Here is a 22,203-nt window from a genome sequence, read left to right on the forward strand (position 1 = left end):
GACAGGTGGTTGAGTACTCCAGCTTCCAGCTTCCTCCCACATGAATGAAGAAACACAATAGGTCAAGGGCATCCTTAAAGGAGAGACTAAATCACGGGCAGGGTATAAGATACTTAGCAAGTCTCTTATTCAGTTGCTCTTCCCGCACTTACTTCTCTTTATGTTTATCTCTTTGGACAGACGGACTGACCTGGATTATTGGTGGAAGGGTGAGAGTGTTCAATTACATATTTATTTTCAATTACATACTTGAATTAATTTTAGGGAGATGACTAACATCAGGAGAGAAGACTGAGAAAGACCATAGCACACAAAGACCTCATCTCTCACATCCTGAACAGTTAGCACTACTGGCTCTAGATGAGAACCTTGGCAAATTTTCGGTACATTTCAATGGAATGAGAAAATACTTGCTACAGTAGTTCAGCTTTAGTTATTCCATTATACCTTTTCTTCAAACTGAATAAACCGTACCTTTAGCCATTGCCATTACTAAGTATGAGGGATTCATACAACATACTTGCACCTTGCACCGTTATCTGGCTGGGATGCAGAGTTCAAACTGAACAGAATACTACCGTTGCTTTTATCCTTTTCAACAAATTGTTGAATGGGCATAAAAATAGTTAAGTTTCAGCCTCAGTCAACTGTAGTCCCAGATATATTGAATTGCACAGTGAATTTACAGTCTTTTGTATTTGCAGCACACTACCACACCGTAACACAAGAGTTTAAATGCATCTGATTACAATTGCCCCAGGAAGGAATTAGGAAAATAAAAGTCAGTAAAAACAATGGTTATACACTGTGCTCTATTTTAATGATAGAGATAAACTTACTCGTTGATAATTTGGTATTCCAAGTCATCTTTGTAACAACCTCATTATTACTGTTGTGCTTACCCTCTCTTTCCTACTTGGTTCAGTAATTAATCTCTTTTTGGCCTCACAAACTGCATAATCAGAGGAAACTGGCCTGTGGGATTTTCAGTTCAAGTTTTAAATGCTGCTAGAAAGCATCAGATCTATTTTGTTAGCTGTTAATACCTAGAAGAAGACCTTAATTAAAACAAACTCTAACTTTATCAATGCAAAGCTTTTTCTTAACTAAGGCACAGATTAGTTATTTTACAGCAACAAGGAGTCAGATTACCTTCTGATATAAAGAAGGTGGAACACTGAACTTCACCAAAATGTCATCCAATTTACTGCATCAAAGTATTTGGCCTTGTGCCCCGAAAGAGAAGAGCTATTACACATGATTGTTTGCTCACTGACTCTATGCAGGGGCTTTGACAGAAAAAAACAGTTGTTGTCAGTGCAGTGATTAAGGCTGCAAATGTCAGTACTAATTTTTCATTAGAAAAAAAAAATCATGGTGGCTTATAGGGAGGATCTGACAGAGATACACAAAGTCATGGGTGGTGGAGAGAAGACAGACTGTTCACTATCTCCTTCAGTTAAAAAAAAAAAAAGAAAAAAGAAAGAAAAAAACAGGTGACCTTCAAATGACACTAGTAAAAGCCATGTTTATAACAAACAAAAGGAGTCAGTGCTTCATATGAGAGGAAGCAATTTGCAGCACTCTTTGCCAGATGACATGTTGGAAGCAAAAAGCTTACACATGTGTGAGGAGCACACAATGCAATTACTTTGGACATCACTAAATACACAAACCACACCAAGACCAGGAAAGCCTGAGAATAGTCACGAACTGGTAGAGTAACTGAAGGAAACACCTTGCTGCCCTATTCTTACTCCTCCCTGGACATCCGCTTATGGCCAGTGTGGGAGGCAGGATGCTAGCTAGGCTAGATGGATCCCAAGTCTGAGCCAGTACAGCCACTCTTATGTAGGATGAGCAACCATTAAGAGGATTATTCAGTGAATTCAATGCTGCAAATGATTGCAGAAATGATGCATTAGCTGATTGCACTGGGACAGCCTGCAACAGCTGACTCTTTACTGGGTCAGCAGCTGTACACCACAGAATAGGGAATAGTCTGTTTCTCTCAGCAGCACCCTGTGTAACAGTGCAATACAGCCTTTGCTTCAGGTAGATGTTGGCAGGGTCATACCTGCAATTTTTCCCTAGGCTACAACAAAAGTGCACAGCGGTGTTGTCCATGGAGCAGTGCAGAAGAAACAGTGAATTTCAGAGTTCCTGGCTCTCCCTTCATTTGATGTTGGAGTGGTGAGTATTACCCAAACCAATGCTGTCCCCTGCACAAAGTTCCCTGGAGCACAGCAGTGCAGATGTGACATGCAGCAGCACTGTCAAGGGTGCCAACGCAGAAGCACAAGGGCCACAGCAATTACAGAGCTGCTCTTCCTCCTACTCACAAGGTGAAAGAAAATAAGGAATCTCTTTCCCTCTGTGATCATGCAGAATAGCTCATGGCTGATTAAGGCTCCGCAAGACACGCAAAGTATCAAATAATCTATATTTTTAAGACTAAAATTGTGTAGCTGATGGCATGGGGATTTTCAAAGGCATTTTCTAATTCATGTGGTCACAGGTATTTTCATGAATGTTAACTGGATGGAATAACTCCTTTTTATTCAGATATCAGTTCACAGAGTCATCATTCAGTGGCACAGGTACCTTCAGGAAAAATACAGACAATGATTTAACATGAACAGTAATTAAAAAAAAAAAATCTTTGTAATGGATTGGGAATCCTTTCCATTTTGTACCTAGAAAGTAATGAAAACATCCTTGTTAGAAGGGGAACAACGCTAGCAAAGCTGTTAAACGTTCTCTTATATAAACAAACCATGTAACAAAGATTGAAACAGCTAGTATTTATATATGGGATTTTTGCTTTGGTTGCTATTGGCATATAGAAGGAAGAGTAAAGCTGACTCGGTGTATATCTGCTGTTCTATCTCGCTATCATTTACACTATACTTTAATAACCAGAATTCAGCTAAGTTGTTTCAGACAGAAGTAATAAAAAGCAAAATCTCACAGTTTGCAAAAAAACGCATCACTGCTTTTCAATATGAAACTAATACCCTATTCAGTTCCCCTTTCATTTCCTTTTGTTCTCCCAAGACTATTTATATATATGACCTTTTACCTGAGACCATATCTCTTAATAAACAGCTAAAGGTTACTCTGTTTCACTTGAGTACAACCTTAACCTACTGCAATTATTGCCATGAAACACGTACAAAGGTCATGAATTGTGATACGAAAGCAAGAGAGAGATGCGGAAATCCATTATTTTTAGAGAGGACTGCAATATAAAAAAGGAAATGACAAACATAGTAATAATCCTATGAGATACCTCAATGCTGGCAACTACATCTGTGGAACATCATGGTATTTTCTAGGAGGAAGAGAAAAATGTGTCTCCAACCATCCAGGAGGACTGGTTACTGAATGCTGCAAAAAGTTAAACTGGTAACGCTGGGATCAAATATAATTCCAGAACTTGTAAAAGGTTACAAAGACTTCACTGAGTGAAAACATTCATCTTCCATGCCCATCCCCACAATCTGTAAGTGCCCATCATATATTAGCTGGCAGGGTTAAGCTGTCATGCAATAGGTTAATGACCACAACTCAGCTTCTCGTGGCTGAGGTACAAACAAGGAGCCTGCAGCAGAATTTAAGATTAAAAAAACAAATCAAACCTTTACGAAGTGACACAACAACATGGCTATCTTGCTGGGTGTACCTAATGTGTGTGTGTGTGTGTTCAGTAACAACAGAGCTAAGATCAGTTCCAGGGGAACATTTTATTCTCCCCTGCAATTTTGAAAACTGGAGTCTGATTTATCTATTTATCATAATGTTATTCATAAATAGAAAAAGTATGTTCTAAAAGAAAGACATGACCTAGCTATGGGAGAAACCCAGGCTCTCCAGACCTGCATCTCATGTTACAGTTGCTTAAACTTAGTCTTGGAAAAGCTAAATTGCATTTCTGATCTAAAAATCAAAGTACTCACAAGGAAAAGAAGTTTCACACATGGAATTCAGCAACGTTACTTTTAAAAGGGGTATCTGATGTTGCAGTAAATTAGGGAGTCCTAAGTGTCTCTATATTGTTCTAGTTACTAGTGTAAGATTTCCAGCATACAGAGAACAGTCCCCTTTCTTAATAGTGAAACTGAGATGTTCACTGCTGGCAATTAAGGTCAAATGTTGTTGGGATCTGCTGGATATATCAGATTTTCAAGGGCATACATATTCAGACACATACAGAACGTCTGGCCCCTTGTGTCCTTTGCATCACATACTCCTGTTGCTCTTAGACTGCCCTGAGCCCTGTTTATTACAAGTAAGTTTTGAGGCACCAGAAACCATGCAAAGCAGTGCATGTCACACGTGCACCAGGGTGTACCAACCAGCTTCTCCTGGACAAACTGTGATCTTCATAGCACTCAAAGGAGGGCTTTTAAAAAACGCATAGGACTTATACTGAAGTCAGTGAGCATTTCACTACTCTTATAATGGGAAAATGAATTAATTCAGCACTGAGCCCTTCTGAAGCTCCCACCTTGAAAGTACTACAGATGAAGTTAATGGCAGAACTCAGTGAGAATTAAACCCCCAGAGGCTGAAAAATGTCTTGCACTTCTTCACTTTGGGTCAGTTCTGACTGCCTGCAATATGTCCTTGTTACAAAGACAGCACTGACTGCCGATTTATACAGAGGGAATAATGATGATCATTTTGTGTAACCTGATTAACTGAATGACTAATTAATGAGAAACAGAATAAACATTGGGGAATCTGAACAGGAGAACTGAGAGATCTGCCTCAGTAGAAAAATTCTCGTCCCCCTGCTAAGCTCCTTTTCTCCCCATGGGTACAGCTAGGATGCTCAGCAACATCTGGCTAGAGCAGGGGCTCATATGCTTATTTTACTGTACCTTGTTTCTTGGTGTTGATTTTGATTCTTCCCTTTTGAAAGATGTTGTTGTACTGACTGAGATGGACTGCTCCCAAATGCTAAATCATGATGACACCCCCTCACTCCACCCTCCCAAAAAACAACCCCAAACAAAACAACAAGAAACAATGAATGAAAAACATTTCAAGTAAAACATATGCAAATACTGACCAGGACACACATACACATATGGATCTTATTTTCTCTAAATTTTGGCTATGTGGTATTATCATGGGGCAATAATATCACTGGGCATTTGTTTAAAGAAAAAATTGTGAGAGAGTAAAAGCAAAGTTTCTAAGCATCTCAACTGCAAACTTTGCCATCTGGGTTCAAAAGTTTATAGTATACGAGAAATATGGACAGCAGGATAGAAAGAGATGTTTGTTATATGCCCCTGTTTCCTTTAAATGTGCTAAATCTTAGCAATTTTATTCTCATAATGTGTTAAAATGAAAATACTGTTGGTGAAATTCTAGCTAAAGAAATATCAGCATAATAATTTATTACTTTATAGAGTTTAGTATTAACATATTTGTATAAATATTCAGGATTGCATTTAGTAACACCACAAGTGACAGATTTATAATCTCGTGAATGCTTTAATTAACTTCAAGAGCAGAAACATTCTGTTTTACTAATACATGTACAGAATTATCAAAACCAGCAGAGCTAGAAGCACTGGAAAGCTATTTCAAAATTACACAAGGAATTGTTTGGGATCATCTGATTTTTTGCTTGCCTTTCTGAATCACAGTCTAAACATAACTGTCATCCTCACTCCAGATTGAATCTGCTATAGGTGAAGGGTTTGGAGGCTTATAAACTTTCCCCTACAAATCTCATATTGCTCATTTCCTGTCAGCTTGCATGTTAAAATGTCATTCTGGCTGAATCACTATATACCCTTACTATAAACATGCCCATCTGCTCACTAGTGGACAACTGCAAAGTGAATTCTAGCTGAAGAAATACTAAACAGAAAACCGGAGACAGACTTCCACAGGTGCTCCTTCTCCTCACGCACTTTCCACCCACCTTCACATCTCCCATGTGAACCCGCTCCTGCCCTTGGGGGCTCCCTGGCCGAGGCAGGAGGAAACTGGTGTGACTTGCCCAAATAAGGGGATACTGAACGAAATGGAAACGTTTGTTGAGACCTTCAGAATGGATTTTCAAAGGAGATCAGTTCCTGCTGCCTCCTGATGGGAAAGAATTAATCCAGTACTGAAAGCCGACCATTAACACGATGCTAAAATGGTCCCAGACATGAAAGAAGAATAAAGGAAACTATCTAGACCCTGCAGACTTAGCCAGGGCAGCATAACATGGATTAGAAGCGGATGCCTTTTTTCCTGACGTAAATGAGTGATTGCTCTCCTGCCTGCTGAATATATAACCATGGGGCCAGAGCACTGCGGTGGCAGGGAAGGGTGACTTATTTAGGGGGAGCCCACTCAGCCACGGAGTTGGTGAGTTTTCAGCAGTTTCTCCTGGATCTTGTCAAGGGACTAGATCATCATGCTAAGGTATTTAAGTGAAAACAGCTGAGGAAGGGAAAGAAACATTTATTAATGAAGATCTTGCTTTACTCATCTGGGGAAATAATCTGAAAGATCATGCCTTTCCATGGAGATGAAGCTTTACAACTGACTGCAAAGGGAGCATAGTCAAGCCAAGATGGAGAACTTTTTGACCATCTCACCTTCCCTACCTCTCTTCAAGGATGAAAGGCTCAAAACCTACTAAGGGCTGAATGATCTGGTCTCAGTGTTCAATCGGAAGGAGCAAGCAAGCACACTACTTTAAAATAGTGCCACCAAAGTCAGCTGGAGCACTCTCCTTGACATAAAAAACGCACTTAGGGGTTTGCCTGGCTGGGTTGGGCACCACACGCTTTACACACACCAAGCACCAACAGATGCAGCTACACACGGTAGATTGCTTGCCTCTTTAGAAATCTAACAGCAGGCTTGCAGAACACAGTGCACGCGTTTTTGCTGCCATTTAAAGTACAAAGAACTATTTTGCCAACTAATCCTCCCAATTGAAGTGGCAGCTTTTGTTAGAAGACTGGAAACAAACAGGATAAAAATGCAAGAAGTTAATTGCATCTAAAATAAAAGGGTTGTTTTGAAACTATTAGTTTTTGCAAAAACCAGCAAGAGACCACTTTCTGCAGCTCTTCAGGAAGTGAAATCTCCCTGTTCAGAGGTCATCAGAATGCACCTACATTATATTCACAATGTTGAAATTGCACATTTCTAATTTTACTTGACTTTGTAACTTTGATTTTTAATTTAAATTTCATGTTATAATTTTATAAATGGACTTGCTTTCTCTTCTGCATCAGGTGAACAGGGCTATGTATTCTACCACCCAGCAGGGGAAGAAAGGGAAAAGCCTTTTGCATTCCTGACCCAAATATGTAATCAAGTCAGAACAGCATTACATCCTCATCATGCCGGTGCTTGTGTTCCAGTGCAAACATATATGTGCTCTAAGTTGACTGGCTCTTAAAACTAGAAGTGCTCTGTCAAGAAGTCATTAGACGGAAAAGGTTGCGGGGGGGGGGGGGGAAATCTTGTAACCTTGCATGACTAGGTAATAGGTTGTAGGTTTTATGTGAAGACAGTACTGTGCTGAACATCATACTACTAAAGATGGCATGTTTCACCTGAAACCAGTGGAAGGGGTAATTCCAGAAATCTCCCATAAGTGAGTCTCATAATAGTTTGCCTGCCCAGATTTCCCTTGCCACTTGAACTAAATAAAATCCTCTTCACTGCTTATCTTTGATCATCAGAGAAGCCTAATCACTGTTATTCAAAGGTCACATTTCTTTACAGTTGTAACAATACACCACTGGCTAGCTATACAACGTAGGACTATATGCAGCTTCAGTCTGAACAGCACTTTAAGATCTTTGAAAGTGAAAGGTCCTCCTTCAGAATTACTATTTTTGTTGTGACTGTAGGTTTGGTAAACCTATTTATTCAAGAAGATGATAAAATTGGCAATACTGCAACTCAAGACAGACTAATCTTTCATTACATGAGTTATCACTCAAGCTTAGTGCCACAAAAAATCTATCAGGACCTTATCTATACACACTAGGAATTCTGTTCCAAAGCAAAACATAAACAATATTTTATTATAATGCCCTGACACTTATAATGTGGTAAATGCACAGCATGCAGATATATAGTCAGAGAATTAATTGTTCACATGTAACACTGCCTAATAAAAAATAGCTATTTATGATCCTGACAACCTGAACACAGAGCAGATAGCTAATGAGAACACTCAACCCGCTTCTCCACCCATTTCTAACTAGCAGAGCCTAATGATCAACAGACTGAGACTCTTCCAGACCTTCACTGGGTTATGAAATTAAACTGAAGCTTGGATAAAAGTCTTAAGGATTGTAATAATAGCTGGCTGCAAATGAGACCTGTAAACCCCAACAAACCCAACTTATTTTGGAATTAAAAAAAAAAATTAAAAAATAAAAGCCCATAATTCTTTTATGGGAAGGAATTTCCAAATATATATATATATTTCTGAAGAAAGTACATGTTATACTTGCACCTGCTGGCCACCTGCCTGGAAGATCATACAGACCTCATTCTACAAGATGGAGTGAGAAACTAATGAAGTCCTTCCAGGCAAGGCATCAGGAACCTGACAGTTCAATTTCCCATTGAAATAGAAACTATGCTGAGATAAATCTTCTATTTTCTGAAAATTGCACTTTTTTTTCTTAACATAGAGGTTTCCGAAGAAAAACTCCCCACCATTTCTAACTATAATCCTACCATATGCCTGAGCAATGAGCAAGAGGAGGCTTTACAGTCCTGGGAACAAAGCAGGGACTGGAAAGCAGCTTGCAGAGATTTCCAGCTCCCTTACTTTCTGAATTGCGATACACTGAGAAAGCAAGCTAAGAAATCCCTTTACCTGGCACAACTTGTCTTTCCCAATGACTGACCTATCTTTGAAAGAAGAATTATAGCTGGTGAGAAGGTGTACCTGTGTCTCCTCAGTGCACATACGCAGCAAGAATGGTAGTTCCAACTACCAACAGCCCTACAGAATCACGTCTCTTTTTCCCATCTCTCAAATTTATTAACTTTTGGCTTCCTTAAAACAGATGTTCTTTAAGCTGCCACAATCTCTACCTGATTGAAATGCTCTTACTCCTTCTGGAAGCCTGTAGCATTGTGGTTTTCCCCTAGCTATGACCAACATGGTAGACAAGATGCAACTTGCTCCACTTAGGCTGTTTTTCCTTTCCAATACACTGCTCAAATCGAAGCTTGATGCTTTCATGACTTTATCTGAATGATCCCCATCTTCTTGTTTTCATTTTAAAAGAACAGTACATCCTGCTTTTAAAAATCCACTGATTTTATGACCGAAGTGTGGGAAAATCTTAAGATATCCAGCCCATGAAGGGTCAGAAGTCATGGAAGTTCAGGAAGATGGTAAACATGACTGAGCGAGCACATCAGAGGAGGTACATTCCCATATTGGGATGGGATGGTATGAGCCACTACTCCCCTGTTTCTGGGTATTTGCTCAAAATTAATGATTCAGTGTTGATGTAGACTTCAAAAAAAATTATTATGAGTGGATGATGTGAAGCAACAGGCACCTAAGCCATCTCAAGAACAACCCAAGACTGCAGGGAGAAGTAGTATTCTCACAATACATTTAGACACTAACTAAAGGTAGGTTCCTGTTTTTCCAGTTGAGATTTCAGCACTAAAGTAAGAGCCTGAAGCCATGAAAAAGAGATAAAAAGCAGGACTAATTTTGTAATGCAGTAAGCTAGAAAGGCTTAGCTAGAGCACTGAGAGAAGTGCATTGTTCGATGTTGTACTTTTTGCTGTCTTTCCTTATTTTTTTAAGCCATTGTCATTAGGTTTCAAATTTTGATTCAAGTTAGTCTTTCTGCAAATCTGTGGCACTCTTCTCCCTGTATAAGAAGTTTCATGCTTATAGGTGCTCTTTCCAACCTCTTAATCAAGAAACACCTGGATCAGCACCAATGGCTTTGTCCATCATGGGGTTAATCTCTTAACACAATGTAAAAACTAATTTCTTCTTATAAATACCTCCACCCCCATTTTGGGAACCCTACCTTTGGGTAAGGCTAGCAGCAGCATTCCAACCAAAAGGAGGCATTAATACCTGTCTAGAAAAAGTGTCTCAATAAGCCCTAGCCCCAAACTACACACCCAGGAGAACACAAAAGGCAGGCCACATTACCACAAGCACTGTACTAACCTAGAGGAAAAGTTATCTCCCCATTCAAGAACATAAAAGAAAGGATGGCAAAGAAATATGGGCTGCAGAAAGGCTACAGCATATGTGCACAGTGACTAGAGGTGATGGAAGGCCACGTATCAAGAGTGCTGGAGCTTTTGCACTTTACTACAGACTGCCCACCTCTTCTCTGGAGTGGGAATGAAGGGCTATCAAATTTGAATACAGGAAGAATAGTGGGACAGGGCTGTGGGAATTCGTGAGAAAAATGTAAACATGGAAAAGTGAGAAAGGATTGAGAGTGAAAGCAATCATGGGAAAGGTAGCAGTGTAGTGACTCAGGGTGAAACACTGGCAATATAGGGAGTGATTTGGGGGATGGGATGGCAGAAATACCCCAGAAGGAAGTGAATGAGATCACCTAAATCTCCCTCCTCACCTTCTTGCTGCTCACAATGTAAAAGCTAAAAAAGCCATCTGGATAAATGCAGCTGAGTTTGGTAAAGGGTAGGTCCTAATTTTCTTCCCTTTCCTTGCTGTCCGCTCCCCCATTCCACCATGTTTCATGCTTAAATGCAACACCCCTGAAATCGAGCAGGGCCTCAGTTCATGAGAGTCCTGTCCCGAGCATCTGTTTTGGTTTTGTGTGCCAGGGTTTTGGTAGTTGGGAAGGGGGCTGCAGGGGTGGCTCCTGTGAGAAGCTGCTAGAAGCTTCCCCGGCTCCAAGTGAGACCCGCCTCTGGCCAAGGCCGAGCCCATCAGTGACGGTGGTAGCACCTCTGGGAGAACAGATTTAAGAAGGGCAACCTGCAGCAGGGAGTGGAATGTGACAGAAACACCTACGGAGATACCGAGGTCAGTGCAGAAGGAGGGGAGGAGGTGCGCCGGAGGAGGGGATGCCCCTGCAGCCCGTGGTGAGACGGCAGGCTGTCCGCCCCCAGCCCATGGAGGGGAGTGGGGGAGCAGATGCCCACCTGCAGCCCGGGGAGGACCCCACGCCGGAGCAGGGGGATACCCCTGAAGATGGCTGTGACTGCATAGGAAAGCCCACACTGGAGCAGTCTGTGACTGAAGATCGGCCTGCGGAAAGGACCCACGCCGGAGAAGTTCGTGAAGGACTGTCTCCTGTGGGAGGGACGCCACGGTGGAGAAGAGGACAAGTGAGGAGTCCTCCCCCTGAGGAGGAAGGAGCAGCAGAGACAAGGTGTGATGAGCTGACCCCAACCCCCATTCCCCGTCCCCCTGCGCCACCATGGGGAGGAGGTAGAGAGAACCGGGAGCGGGGTTGAGCCGTGAAGTGGGGGGGTGTGGGGAAGGTGTTTTAAGATTTGGTTTTACTTCTCATTATCCTTGTTTTGATTTAATTTGTAGTAAATTAAATTGATTTTGTTTTTTCCCCAAGTTGAGTCTGTCTTCTGCCCGTGACCATAATTGGTGAATGATCCCTCCCAGTCCTTGTCTTGACCCACAAGCGTTTCTTTATATTTTCTCCTCCTCATCCCACCAGGGCTGGGGAGGAGGAGTGAGCGAGCGGCTTCGTGGTGCCTTGTTACTGGCTGGGCTTAAACCACGACAGCATCCTACATTTTTCACTCCTTCCAACAGGATTACTTGGTAAATCTCTCTCCAGCTACCTGTAGATATGAATTCATCAGTGGCTTTTCAAGAAGCAGTAACTTTGCTTACAAATGGCTTGCTATTTTCTGGACACTATGACCCAGGTCATGTCAAATAATTCTCTAAGGCATTTGTTCTTTTATGACACAGATCAGCTAGCTCCTACTGTATGTAACAGTTCACACATTAGTAAACTGGCAATCTCTTTTCTCTACAGAATCTCATTTATCACCACCTGGTTTTCTCTTCGAGTGCACCATCTCTAATTTATTATACAAATTGGCTAGGATAGGGAATATCTGCTAGGACATAGGAAAAGTAACCTTCGGGAATGGTATAAAACAACCTTTCAAAGAGCCACCTGACAAATTTCAACAAGCACTTCCTATGTAGCTTTGCTATATGAAGTTAGATGCTTGTATTTCTTGTGTTTCAGTATTTGTCTTGGTTAAGCTAGAAAACTTCCCACCCAAATTAAATGGACAAGGAACAAGGTCAAATTTTTGCAGCTGACTGCCAGCAGAATTTGGAAGCTATCAACAAGATCCAAAGATACAAACACAATGTAAGCCCTTGTGTCTTTAGGCATGGCTCATTCCTCTCAGGCAGTCACCTGTCTCCTGAGGCAGAGAGATGGGCAACATTTTTCATCTCACTTGAGTAACGGTTATCTTTCAGGCTATTTTGTTGGAGTAATTCTGGCTGTCAACATGTACTTTGATAGCTCAGATCTCTGAACTGCTGTGGGAAATCTCCCAGGTCTCCACCCTTGTGCATTCCCAATTACTAATAAGTAACAAGTCCTTAGAAGTGAAAGACCACCTTGACGTGCAGAAAACAGACTCCACAATCAGTGAGATTGTAAAGTAGGTATGTTCATTCAGCGCTGGGCAGCACAAGGGGTAGTCCCACCAAATTTGTGCGCGCCCGACTCGGCAGTTCACTTCAAGTTTATACAGTCAAGTGTTACATATTCACAATACGCCTATACATATGCATGACCTATCCCCGCTTCATATTAAAATGAGTTCCGAGAGGTCATTTCCATAGCCTCCTCTCAACTGCGCTTGCGCAGTGCCTCTTTATGGTGGTCGTCTAGTGGTCGCAGAGATAAAGATAGATGACTCCTCTTCATCACCGCTAGTAACCTCTTTTCTTGCGCAGGCTCAGTGGTTTCTTGGTATTCACCCAAGCCGCAAGACCAGTCTTAGCTGGCTCTTGGGGCCAGCTCCTGCTTCTTATCAGGAACTGTCTCTGCCTCATTGGCTGGTTCTTGGGACCAGCTCTTCTTATCAAGGACTGTCTCTACCTCAGCTAATTTCAACAATGTAAGCGCTAAACATCATCTTTCATCCCCCTTTATTATGTCTACTGAGATTCTTTTGACTCCCCTTGTCTCAACCTTGCCTTTTGCAGCTGGCTGAGGCTTGAAGGAGATGGAGACATATCTGAAGTCTTTTTTCTGGGCTCTTTAAAGTACTGTGTCTGTTTACAATTACGTTCTTCTTAACTTGTTTTTGTTACTGAAATGACCATCAGCTGCTAAACTTCACTCTCATTTGCCAGGCAGATCATTTCCATTACCCAGAAGTTACTGTGACTTCAGTAACACATATTAGGGAGGACACTGCAAGTCACCAGTCATTCTATCTCCTTCCACAGAAGCATTTTAGGTGAATGTTAGTAACAGCTAAAAGACTAAACAGCTAAAGACTTCCTCACTGATACACCACATAAGAAAACAACCAACCCTTCTAAAGGCAGCTGGGTCCAACTCATACAGATTGCCCTGTAGTTCAGATTCAACAGACCCTCCTGCGATACACTGCAAAGGCAAAGGTGTTTTCAGCTGATTTCACTTAACTGGCAGAACCTGGGCTCACACCAAACTTCTTGTTCTCTCAAGGTCAAAGACACTATATTTTTATAACTTATTTTCTGACAACTTCCATTCCAGCCAGTGAAGGCTACAGTGATTTTATCAGTGGATGCTCACAAAACCCTACCAAGAGAAGGCATGTAGTTCAACCCTCTCAAACTCAAGAGCTCACACCTTGGAAAGGAGTAATTATCTGCACAGCCAACACACAAAAGGAAATAAGGCAGTTGCAAACCATCCTCACAACCATTTCTGCACAGACTTGAGGTTGCTTCCTGTAGTAGATATGGCACAAGCCAGAACAAGGCACTTTTGGCTGGCCTACTTACTTTTGTCAAGTTTTTCTGAACTTCAGAATCCTTTGATGTTACACACATGCCCTCTTCCCACCAAAGACACAATACTTTAATTATATCACTTTTCTTTAACAGCTTCAATGTACTTTCTTCAAATAGTAACTAGTATTTAATGCTCCTCTTCAAGCGCACTCAGAAATAGCTGTTCTGAGTCAGAACACATGATTTTTAAATTCAGGTACGTGTTCGAGACAAGCAGACTTCATAGTGGCAAAGGCTAGGGACCTCATACCGTCCTAAAGTATGAAAGTTCATCACTGATGTACACCATAAATGATTGACATGTCAGAAAGCTTGAATACTTCCTAGAATTATTCTGCCTCCTCATTTAAAAACATTTAAACTTAAGTGAATATATTTCCTAAATAAGTAACAGTGAATAGCTAACAAAGAATAAAGATGTTTAACAGAATCAACTTCCAGACTAGTAATGAAAATTAGCCTAATCAGCAGAATTGATTTGTAAACTGTATACCAATCAGTAACAGAGCATTCTTACAACAGTGCCTGCCTCCCACTTACCTAGAAGATTTCTGAATTGAAGCCTGCAATAAGCCTGCATTATTGATTTGCTATAAGAAAATGAAGTAATAGAGATACTCACTTTTACCAAAATAATTCTTGCTAGCTCTTCACATACAGGCTTTTCTTCATCCTTCTTCAAACCCTCCAATTCAAACAAGGTATTGTAATTTTCCAGCATTTTTGTCATTATCTTGTTGCAGATCTCCTGTTCTTTTATACCTTCAAATCCAGAGGGCACGCTAAAATTGGACAGAACACAAAGCAGAGTGTTATAGGTGCAAAAGTTTCTGCACAGGGTCTCTGTAACATTTCAGTCATGGATCCAGGCTGGCTAGCAGGCACAGGAAACTTTGTCTTTAAAAGGAGGATTGTGTCTATGGTGGTAACAACTATCACGGTTTGTTTGCAGTTTTTCTTACCAATATTAAATACCGTATCTGTTGGTCAAACAATCTACTTCACAATACCTAGATAGAGATCTAACTGAGACAATCACCAAATGACATACCACCAGCTTGGCTAAAGTTGGGTTAATGACTGCAACATGCTCTGAACGGTTAATGGGAAGAGTCAGATTCCTCCAAAAAGTGGTTTGTGATAACCTCAAAGGTATACAAGAAGGATGAGTCAAAAAATTAAGAAAACCCACATGCTGAGCAGAACACTAAAAATAAAAGTTAAGCAAAATCTTTGCAGCTTCAGGTAACCCCATGCTGTACACCAGATTTCTTAATCTAAGTTTTGAGTTGATATTTCTTTTGGAATTGGGCTCATAACTCACAGGGCTTTTTAAAACATGGAGATGGAGGCTGCTTTCTGCAGAACAGCCTAAAAGATTCATATAAAAAGAGGTTCCTAACCTCCACTTTCTGGGATAATAACCAACTACTTGGCTGCAGAAGAAGCAACTTCTTGCTCTCTTGAAAAAGGCCCCTGTGCACCCAGGAATTGCTTGCCACAGACCTTAAAGGCACACACAAACGAAAAGGCAAGATACTGACTTGGAAGAAGCGGTGTATTCCAATCTATGCTCCTTTGCCTTCCTTATGCGTTTCACACAACTCTGTCATGTGGTAAAAAATGCATATTACTCACAACAGAGCACACAATTCACTGAAGCATCTAATGATCATGGAATGTAGGCTTTCTGCATGTTTATTGGACTTTGGTGCCCAAAACTGACTTAAATTCCGTTTTGTTAATTCAGAAGTAAGATCTCTGAAGAATCTTCTTCAGAATTTAAAACACTTCTCCAGTCATTCAGTGATTCCCATTGCACAGGATTTCCAGCAGATGCACTCTCCTCTCAATAATCCACAAAGTGGCTGCATGGATGTGAATTTTCTAAGGACCTTATAAAGCAGCAGAGACTGCAGATCAGGAGGTACAGAAAACACAGGGAAGATTTAAAGGGAAGAAGTAGGGGAGCAAAAACCAGAAACAAAAGAAGTTTCAAGTATTTTTTGGCTGAGGACAACTAGTGGTTGTACAAGAGGAAAAAACAACCCAAACCCCCAAAAGTTAAACAAATTCCATCTGAGCTATTTTACAGGGATGTAACTTGAAAGTAAACCATTGTTTACTATAACCAGCAAATTAAAATTTACAAATAACTATCTACTGTAAAACTGTAACTGTAGTTTATTGGGGCCAGATGTGCATTTCAACATGAAGGCTCTGAAAGCAGATGCTCCCAGAAATTTGCCATCAAAAAGTGCCTTCTTGTAGGGGTTGCATGCTACTGATCCTTCTCAATATTTTACTCTCTGCAGTATATCCACATATCAACAGGGAGAGGATCCCACTGCAGCAGAACGCATCTTTGTAAACTCCAGAAGAGAATCTTTACTGCTGTCATTTCAACATTCAATACATGCTAGAGTCGCAGGACCTGAAGTTTAAAGGAATTGGATTATTTTATACTGCAGAACATTGCCAACTGTAAAATGGCTGTCTCAGCTGATTGATTTCATTAGTGTGGAACCTGGTCTCAGACTAAATAAAGAAAAAATGGGACTTCTATTGATGGATGTGCATGTATGCTTGGGTCAATTCACTTTAAAGAATGTCACATATTCACTGAAAGATAGTAAGTGGCCTGAATAAAAGAAAGTTTATGTATGTAATAGGCCCATGCAACCATCCCGATTTAAGGAAACCCCTCTTCCCATGCTAAATGATGTGCTCCAGAGTTGGGATGGTGCAGAGCTTGCTTGATAATGCAGGCAAATCCTGACTGCTACCTTCCTGATGTGTTTCTCCAAAACAGAGTACCACTTAAATAAGCCTGGCACCCCTATGAACCTCATTCCTAGGAAATGGACTGAAAATATACTAGAGCAATTTCAAGTCAAAATAAAGACTCCGGATAGCTTCAATGAGTTTTAGAGCAGAACCTTCACCTAAACCACATCTGCTGGAAACTACAGCCAATATCCCCCTACTGGCAACAGCTAACACCAAAAAACTCTTCCTGGTTGAAAAACAGTCCAGGCGATAAAGTTTCCACAAAGCACACAAACAATATTTTATTTCTGCACAATTCCATGGCTTTTTTGCCCTCCCTTCCCCACACTCCTTTGTCAGTTAGATTTTATTAAATCAAATCTGTGAAAAGTCCAACATCTCACTCTGAACAATTCTATATGTGTATGGTGAGATGCATATGCAGAACACAAGGCTAAAGCTCATGGCTTTAGTCTTTTTTATCACCCCTCTCTGAATGTAACCAAGCAATAACTGTTTTATTTTAATGGCAGTGTAACATACTTTATCCATTGCCATCTCTCTGCCACTTAAACAGACATATTTTACGAAGTTTCTCTTTTTTTTTTTTCCTTTAATTGCTGTTATTAGACCTTCATGATGACAAGGACTATTATACTCTTTGAGCTATCCATGGTGACCTTTTCCTTGCAATACATCTTCAGCTCAGCATATAAGTTTAGATTATAAGCACGCACCACCCTGCATATTTATACAAGTTAAAACCCATCTGTTCCCACACTGCACGATCCACCAGTCTGACTAGACTTTTCTGAAAATGTGTGTAAAAAAAGAGTATCTTACTTGAACTTTTCTTTGTCTGAAAAGTCATGGTATCTACAAATTTCACTTCAACTCACTAGAAAAAGCCAGTCCTATGAGAAAGTATTCTCTCACACTACCACTTTCATGATCCACACCCTACTCCTTGGAAATTTTTCATATTCTTTTGTGAAGACCTTGTTAAAACATTACAGTAAAACTGTGTTCATAGTCATGGTTCCTTTATGGCTAATTTGCATGTTAATTAGGCATTATAACTGTGTTGCTTTTAGAGTTAGACACACATCTTACTCCAGTTACAAAATCCTCAACAGCGGGACTTGATCCCCTTATAGCCACGTATGTACCAACTGCTTCAGTAGCAGCACCAGAAACAGCAGCAGAACATCAGCTTCACTACCAGAAACACATTTTCTAGAAGGGAGGCATAAACCTGTGATTTCTGTGCTCATTTCTAGAAGAAAAAATGGTGATGAGTTCAGGTCTATCTTAGAGATTTGAGCTGGAAAACTCCCACTGAGTTCTCACAGTAGCTTGCAAAGTCATGAACAGATATATCGCATAGGCAGTGACAGAAGCAAATTCTCTAGTGTGTCCCCCCTTAGATTCCTCAGACAACCTGCCCTTCCCAGAAAGATGCTCAGAGTCATCTGTGCACGAAATGCAGTGGCTCCACATTAAGTATTCGGGAAAAATGTGCTTTGTCTCAACAAGGCACCAGCATTAACAGCATGTGACTCAGTCAAGCAGGGCTGAGGGCAAAGGTGCATTAGTACCACAAGTTTTACAGGATATTAAAGATTGAAATTATTGGTGAAGCCACTTTAAAGCAGAAAAAGCAGTAGTTCTCAAAGTTAAAACATTACTTGGGAATAGGATCAAGTTGTTAGCCCTTCATTTCAAAATATGACACCCAGCAGTATTTCACACTTATGCACAATGTCCTACCAGCATGCCTGGCCCCTGGCCCACCCACCGCAGCTCCATGCCACTCATATCCATGTAGTCCCATGCTCACTTGTTCTTTGGGTTCTTCCAGACCCCTTTAAGCCAAGAGTGTGTCTCCTTCCATGGGGATGCTCAAGAAAGCTAGTCTCAAACAAGTTAAACCACATCAAAGCCCTGTGTCACAACTCTTATTCAGACCTAAAGTGACCTGAGGTCAGATTAACTCACTGTGAAAGAATTACTTACATTTAATGCATTAGTTAAATGAATTTACCTCAGGGTCCCTGTAAACAAGCTGTAACAGGCTAAACACAGAATGGACTTATGAGACAGCGAATCTCCAGACTCTACTGTGGTGCAGTAACACATCCAAACTTGATTGCATCCGGCACAAGACAGGCATCACTACAAGGTTCTGTCACATTCCACCACACCTGAGAAACTTGCTTCAAGTGGAAATGAGGGCCAGGAGGACTTGAGATATAGTCATCTGTCTCCAATGAGCTGGATTGAGATCACTGAACTCATTTCCCCAGGCAAAAACTGCTGACAGCTCCCTGTCACAACTGAGAACCAGCGATTTCCACGTGAAACAGTGTGTCTCACTGCGAATTCCCAAGGGTGTTCGACCCCACCCTGTCTGAGACCAAGAACCCACATTAACATTTCCTTAAGTGGCTTTGCAGAAGTAGCTTGCATGGAATGACAGCACCATAATCCTAATTTACAAACCACTGAGGGCTATATGCTCTGCGGACTGCTACTTTTGCTGTACGGACAGTACCTTTTGTAGGGGAGCACCACAAAGCCACCTTACCATTCTCCTAGGGGATCCCCCAAGAAATGAAGGGACTCAGAGGACTGGGAACACTACATGGGTTTTTTGTTTCTGCAGCCCTCACAAAACATTTTCATTAGTACCTCAGATGCCCATGAGCCCCTCAACAAGCACGACTGAAGATTTTGAGAGCACAGCTGGAGTAATCTTAAGAGGTTACAACTTCAGGCAGTCTGCTCTGTCCCTCTAAACAGACGTTACTGTGCCTATAACAGATGTGACCTCATGGCCACAACACAGCCCTGTACTTCAGCTGATGAAAGCTATTTGTCTTAACACACTGGACCACAAACTGGTGCAGCTGACAACAGGCAAACATTTGTGTCTGCAGACTCTGCTGCAAGATCAGAGACTAACAGGTAGCTAAACATACAGCAACACTAACTTAGGGCAGGTGTTCATTTCGGTGTGTGTGACTCATTTACATGCTCTGCATCATTTACAGACTTATGTCTCACCAGTTTGGACCAAATGCAATGACATATATCACTACTGAGATTTTACAGAAGTGTCTTCGCTTCTGAGGCACAGGAGAATTCCATGAGGTATCTAACTGCCTACCTTTTAAAATCTAGTCCAGATTATTTTCTGTAACATCAGATTTAGGAGCCTAAATCAACTCGGTAATTCCATCTGTCTACATTACTTGCACTACATGCATAATGCAAAATGCAGCTAATGCAGGTAATGCAAAGCAGTTAGAGTATGCTGCCACAAAGTCTTTACTGACTGGCTTCATTTATATGCAAAATCTTTTGCTTCAGCAAAAGCTCCATTTTTCATCAGGAAATTGAAGCAATAGTAGGCATCTTTGAAAGTGCGACCTACACAAAACGGGGCAAAGGGCAGTCCATAGCCTAACACCCACTCACAAAGTACATTGCTCATCTCCAAACATTTCTAAACAGAGGCTCCTCAAAAATGCTCCCTGTGATTGTATTTGAGCTGTATTGTTGAGCTCAAACACCATTTTGTTTTGCACATATTCGGAAAAAGTTCTTCACTAAGAGGGTGGCCGAGCACTGGAACAAGGTCCCCAGGGAAGTGGTCATGGCCCCAAGGCTGTCGGTGTTCAAGCAGCATTTGGACAACATTCTTAAGATACATGGTTTAACTTTCAGGTTGCCCTGTGTCCAGACAGGAGTTGGACTCGATGAGCTTTGTGGGCCCCTTCCAACTCATGACATTCTATGATTGTAGTTTTTCCCTGTGAAACTGCTCCTCCACGTCAGTTCTGGGTGTACGCTTTCTTGCCAATCCTCAATCAAGATCAGAAGAACGAATATTTTCAACCCAGAGCAGTAACTTATTTTCATGGAGTTTTTCCAACCAAAACCCAAAACAAAATACAAACAAAAAACCCACCAAGCAACCCAAAACACAGAGCATTTCCTATTGAAATAATCACTATTTCATTCAAGAGATTAAATTGGAAATATTATAACACCTGACACTGAACACATCATAAAAGAGAAACTTTCTCAACTGAAAATTTAGGGGATGGGTGTTCACTAGGAGAACGGAAGACTTGACATGGAATTTGGCCAGAACACCCCTCCACTTATGAAGAGAGCAATGCATCCATAGCAATCTTCAGTTTATTTTACATATAGGCCATTCAATGGACTCCAGATGACAAAGCTGAGTACACAACAGAAAATAAACAGGACAAGAAAACATAAAAATATATCATAGAAAGGCTCCGCAATATAGTCCCCTATGCACTTCCTAAAGAGGAGGCAAGCACTCACGAGTATTTCATATGATTAGAGATGAGAACATTTATGGCCTCCTTATATTACGCTTCATGCTTTAAACTTGCATCATAGGGTGAAGCATACTGAATTCTTATGAAAAACAACTCCTTTACCCTGCTGGCAAATGCAGTATTTAGAATCTATACAAACCTTGTCAGAAAGGTTATACTGCATGCTCCGATTTGCAAAACTGAATGTTAGAACAACAATTTTCAGTACTCACTTTGACCCCAATCCTGGACGCACATTTGGTTTTAAGACTGATGCAGGTTTGGGACTGCACTGCCTGAAAACAAAGTCCATTCACATAACGTTTCAAAGGCCAGTATTACTCACTGAGGAGTTCTAGTTCAGCCCCCTCTGCTTTCACTTCAGCTTCATATACCCAACCTGTGTAGGCTCCACAGCTGCTAGAAACCAAGGTAAGACATTCATGCAGAACTTTAGATCAGATTTTAATTCTTACGAATCCAGCAACACATTGGAAATCTGAGTCTCTGAAATACCTACAGCTACCCTACAGACAATCTACATTTTCTCTATACCTAAAGACTATCTTTCTCCATATCTAATGCTTTCTTGTACAACACTTCAGGTAACTTCCGTTACGTAGTCATCATACAGAAATAACTTCACCTAACTCTAGCATTTTAACTGGATACCTGCATTTGTCAGACACTTTGGGGGGATGGAGCAATCCCTCACAACATGCTTCATCTCTGCTGGAATGAAACACAGTCAGGTTAGTGAGGGCTTGAATGATGGAGACCACACAAATCATTCTTTGAGAGCGAGCTGCAAAAGAGGGTGCAAATGGATCCTCTGCTTACTCTGTAACTGGTAGACCTCATGTCTCTTATCATCCCAACCGAAGGACAGGGTGAGTGCAGCAGTCCCTCTGATACCCAGGTCCAAAAGAGCAGAGAGGAGAGAAAACCTAGCTAGTCCTCTCCTTCCTCTTCAGCACAAGCTGTGAGAGCCGAGCAGAGACACACAGCAGGCCATAACTAAGGCTACGGCTCTCCAGGTCAATGGACAATAACTTCGTCCAAAAGTAA

The 22,203-nt window shown here is 41.1% G+C and overlaps 1 protein-coding gene across 5 annotated transcripts in view; it reads right to left on the bottom strand.

The window, feature by feature from the left end:
• The window catches only part of FAM13A (family with sequence similarity 13 member A), a 171,023-nt gene that overhangs the window by 95,461 nt on the left and 53,359 nt on the right, over positions 1 to 22,203 (bottom strand). For all 5 annotated transcript variants that reach the window (XM_030037740.2, XM_030039422.2, XM_030038555.2 and 2 more), the window contains one exon: positions 14,634 to 14,793. In XM_030037740.2, the coding sequence (XP_029893600.1) occupies positions 14,634 to 14,793 (160 nt within the window). The remainder of the gene's footprint in view (positions 1 to 14,633; positions 14,794 to 22,203) is intronic.

This window comes from Aquila chrysaetos, chromosome 1 (genome assembly GCF_900496995.4).
Source record: "Aquila chrysaetos chrysaetos chromosome 1, bAquChr1.4, whole genome shotgun sequence".
Lineage (NCBI taxonomy): Eukaryota > Metazoa > Chordata > Aves > Accipitriformes > Accipitridae > Aquila > Aquila chrysaetos.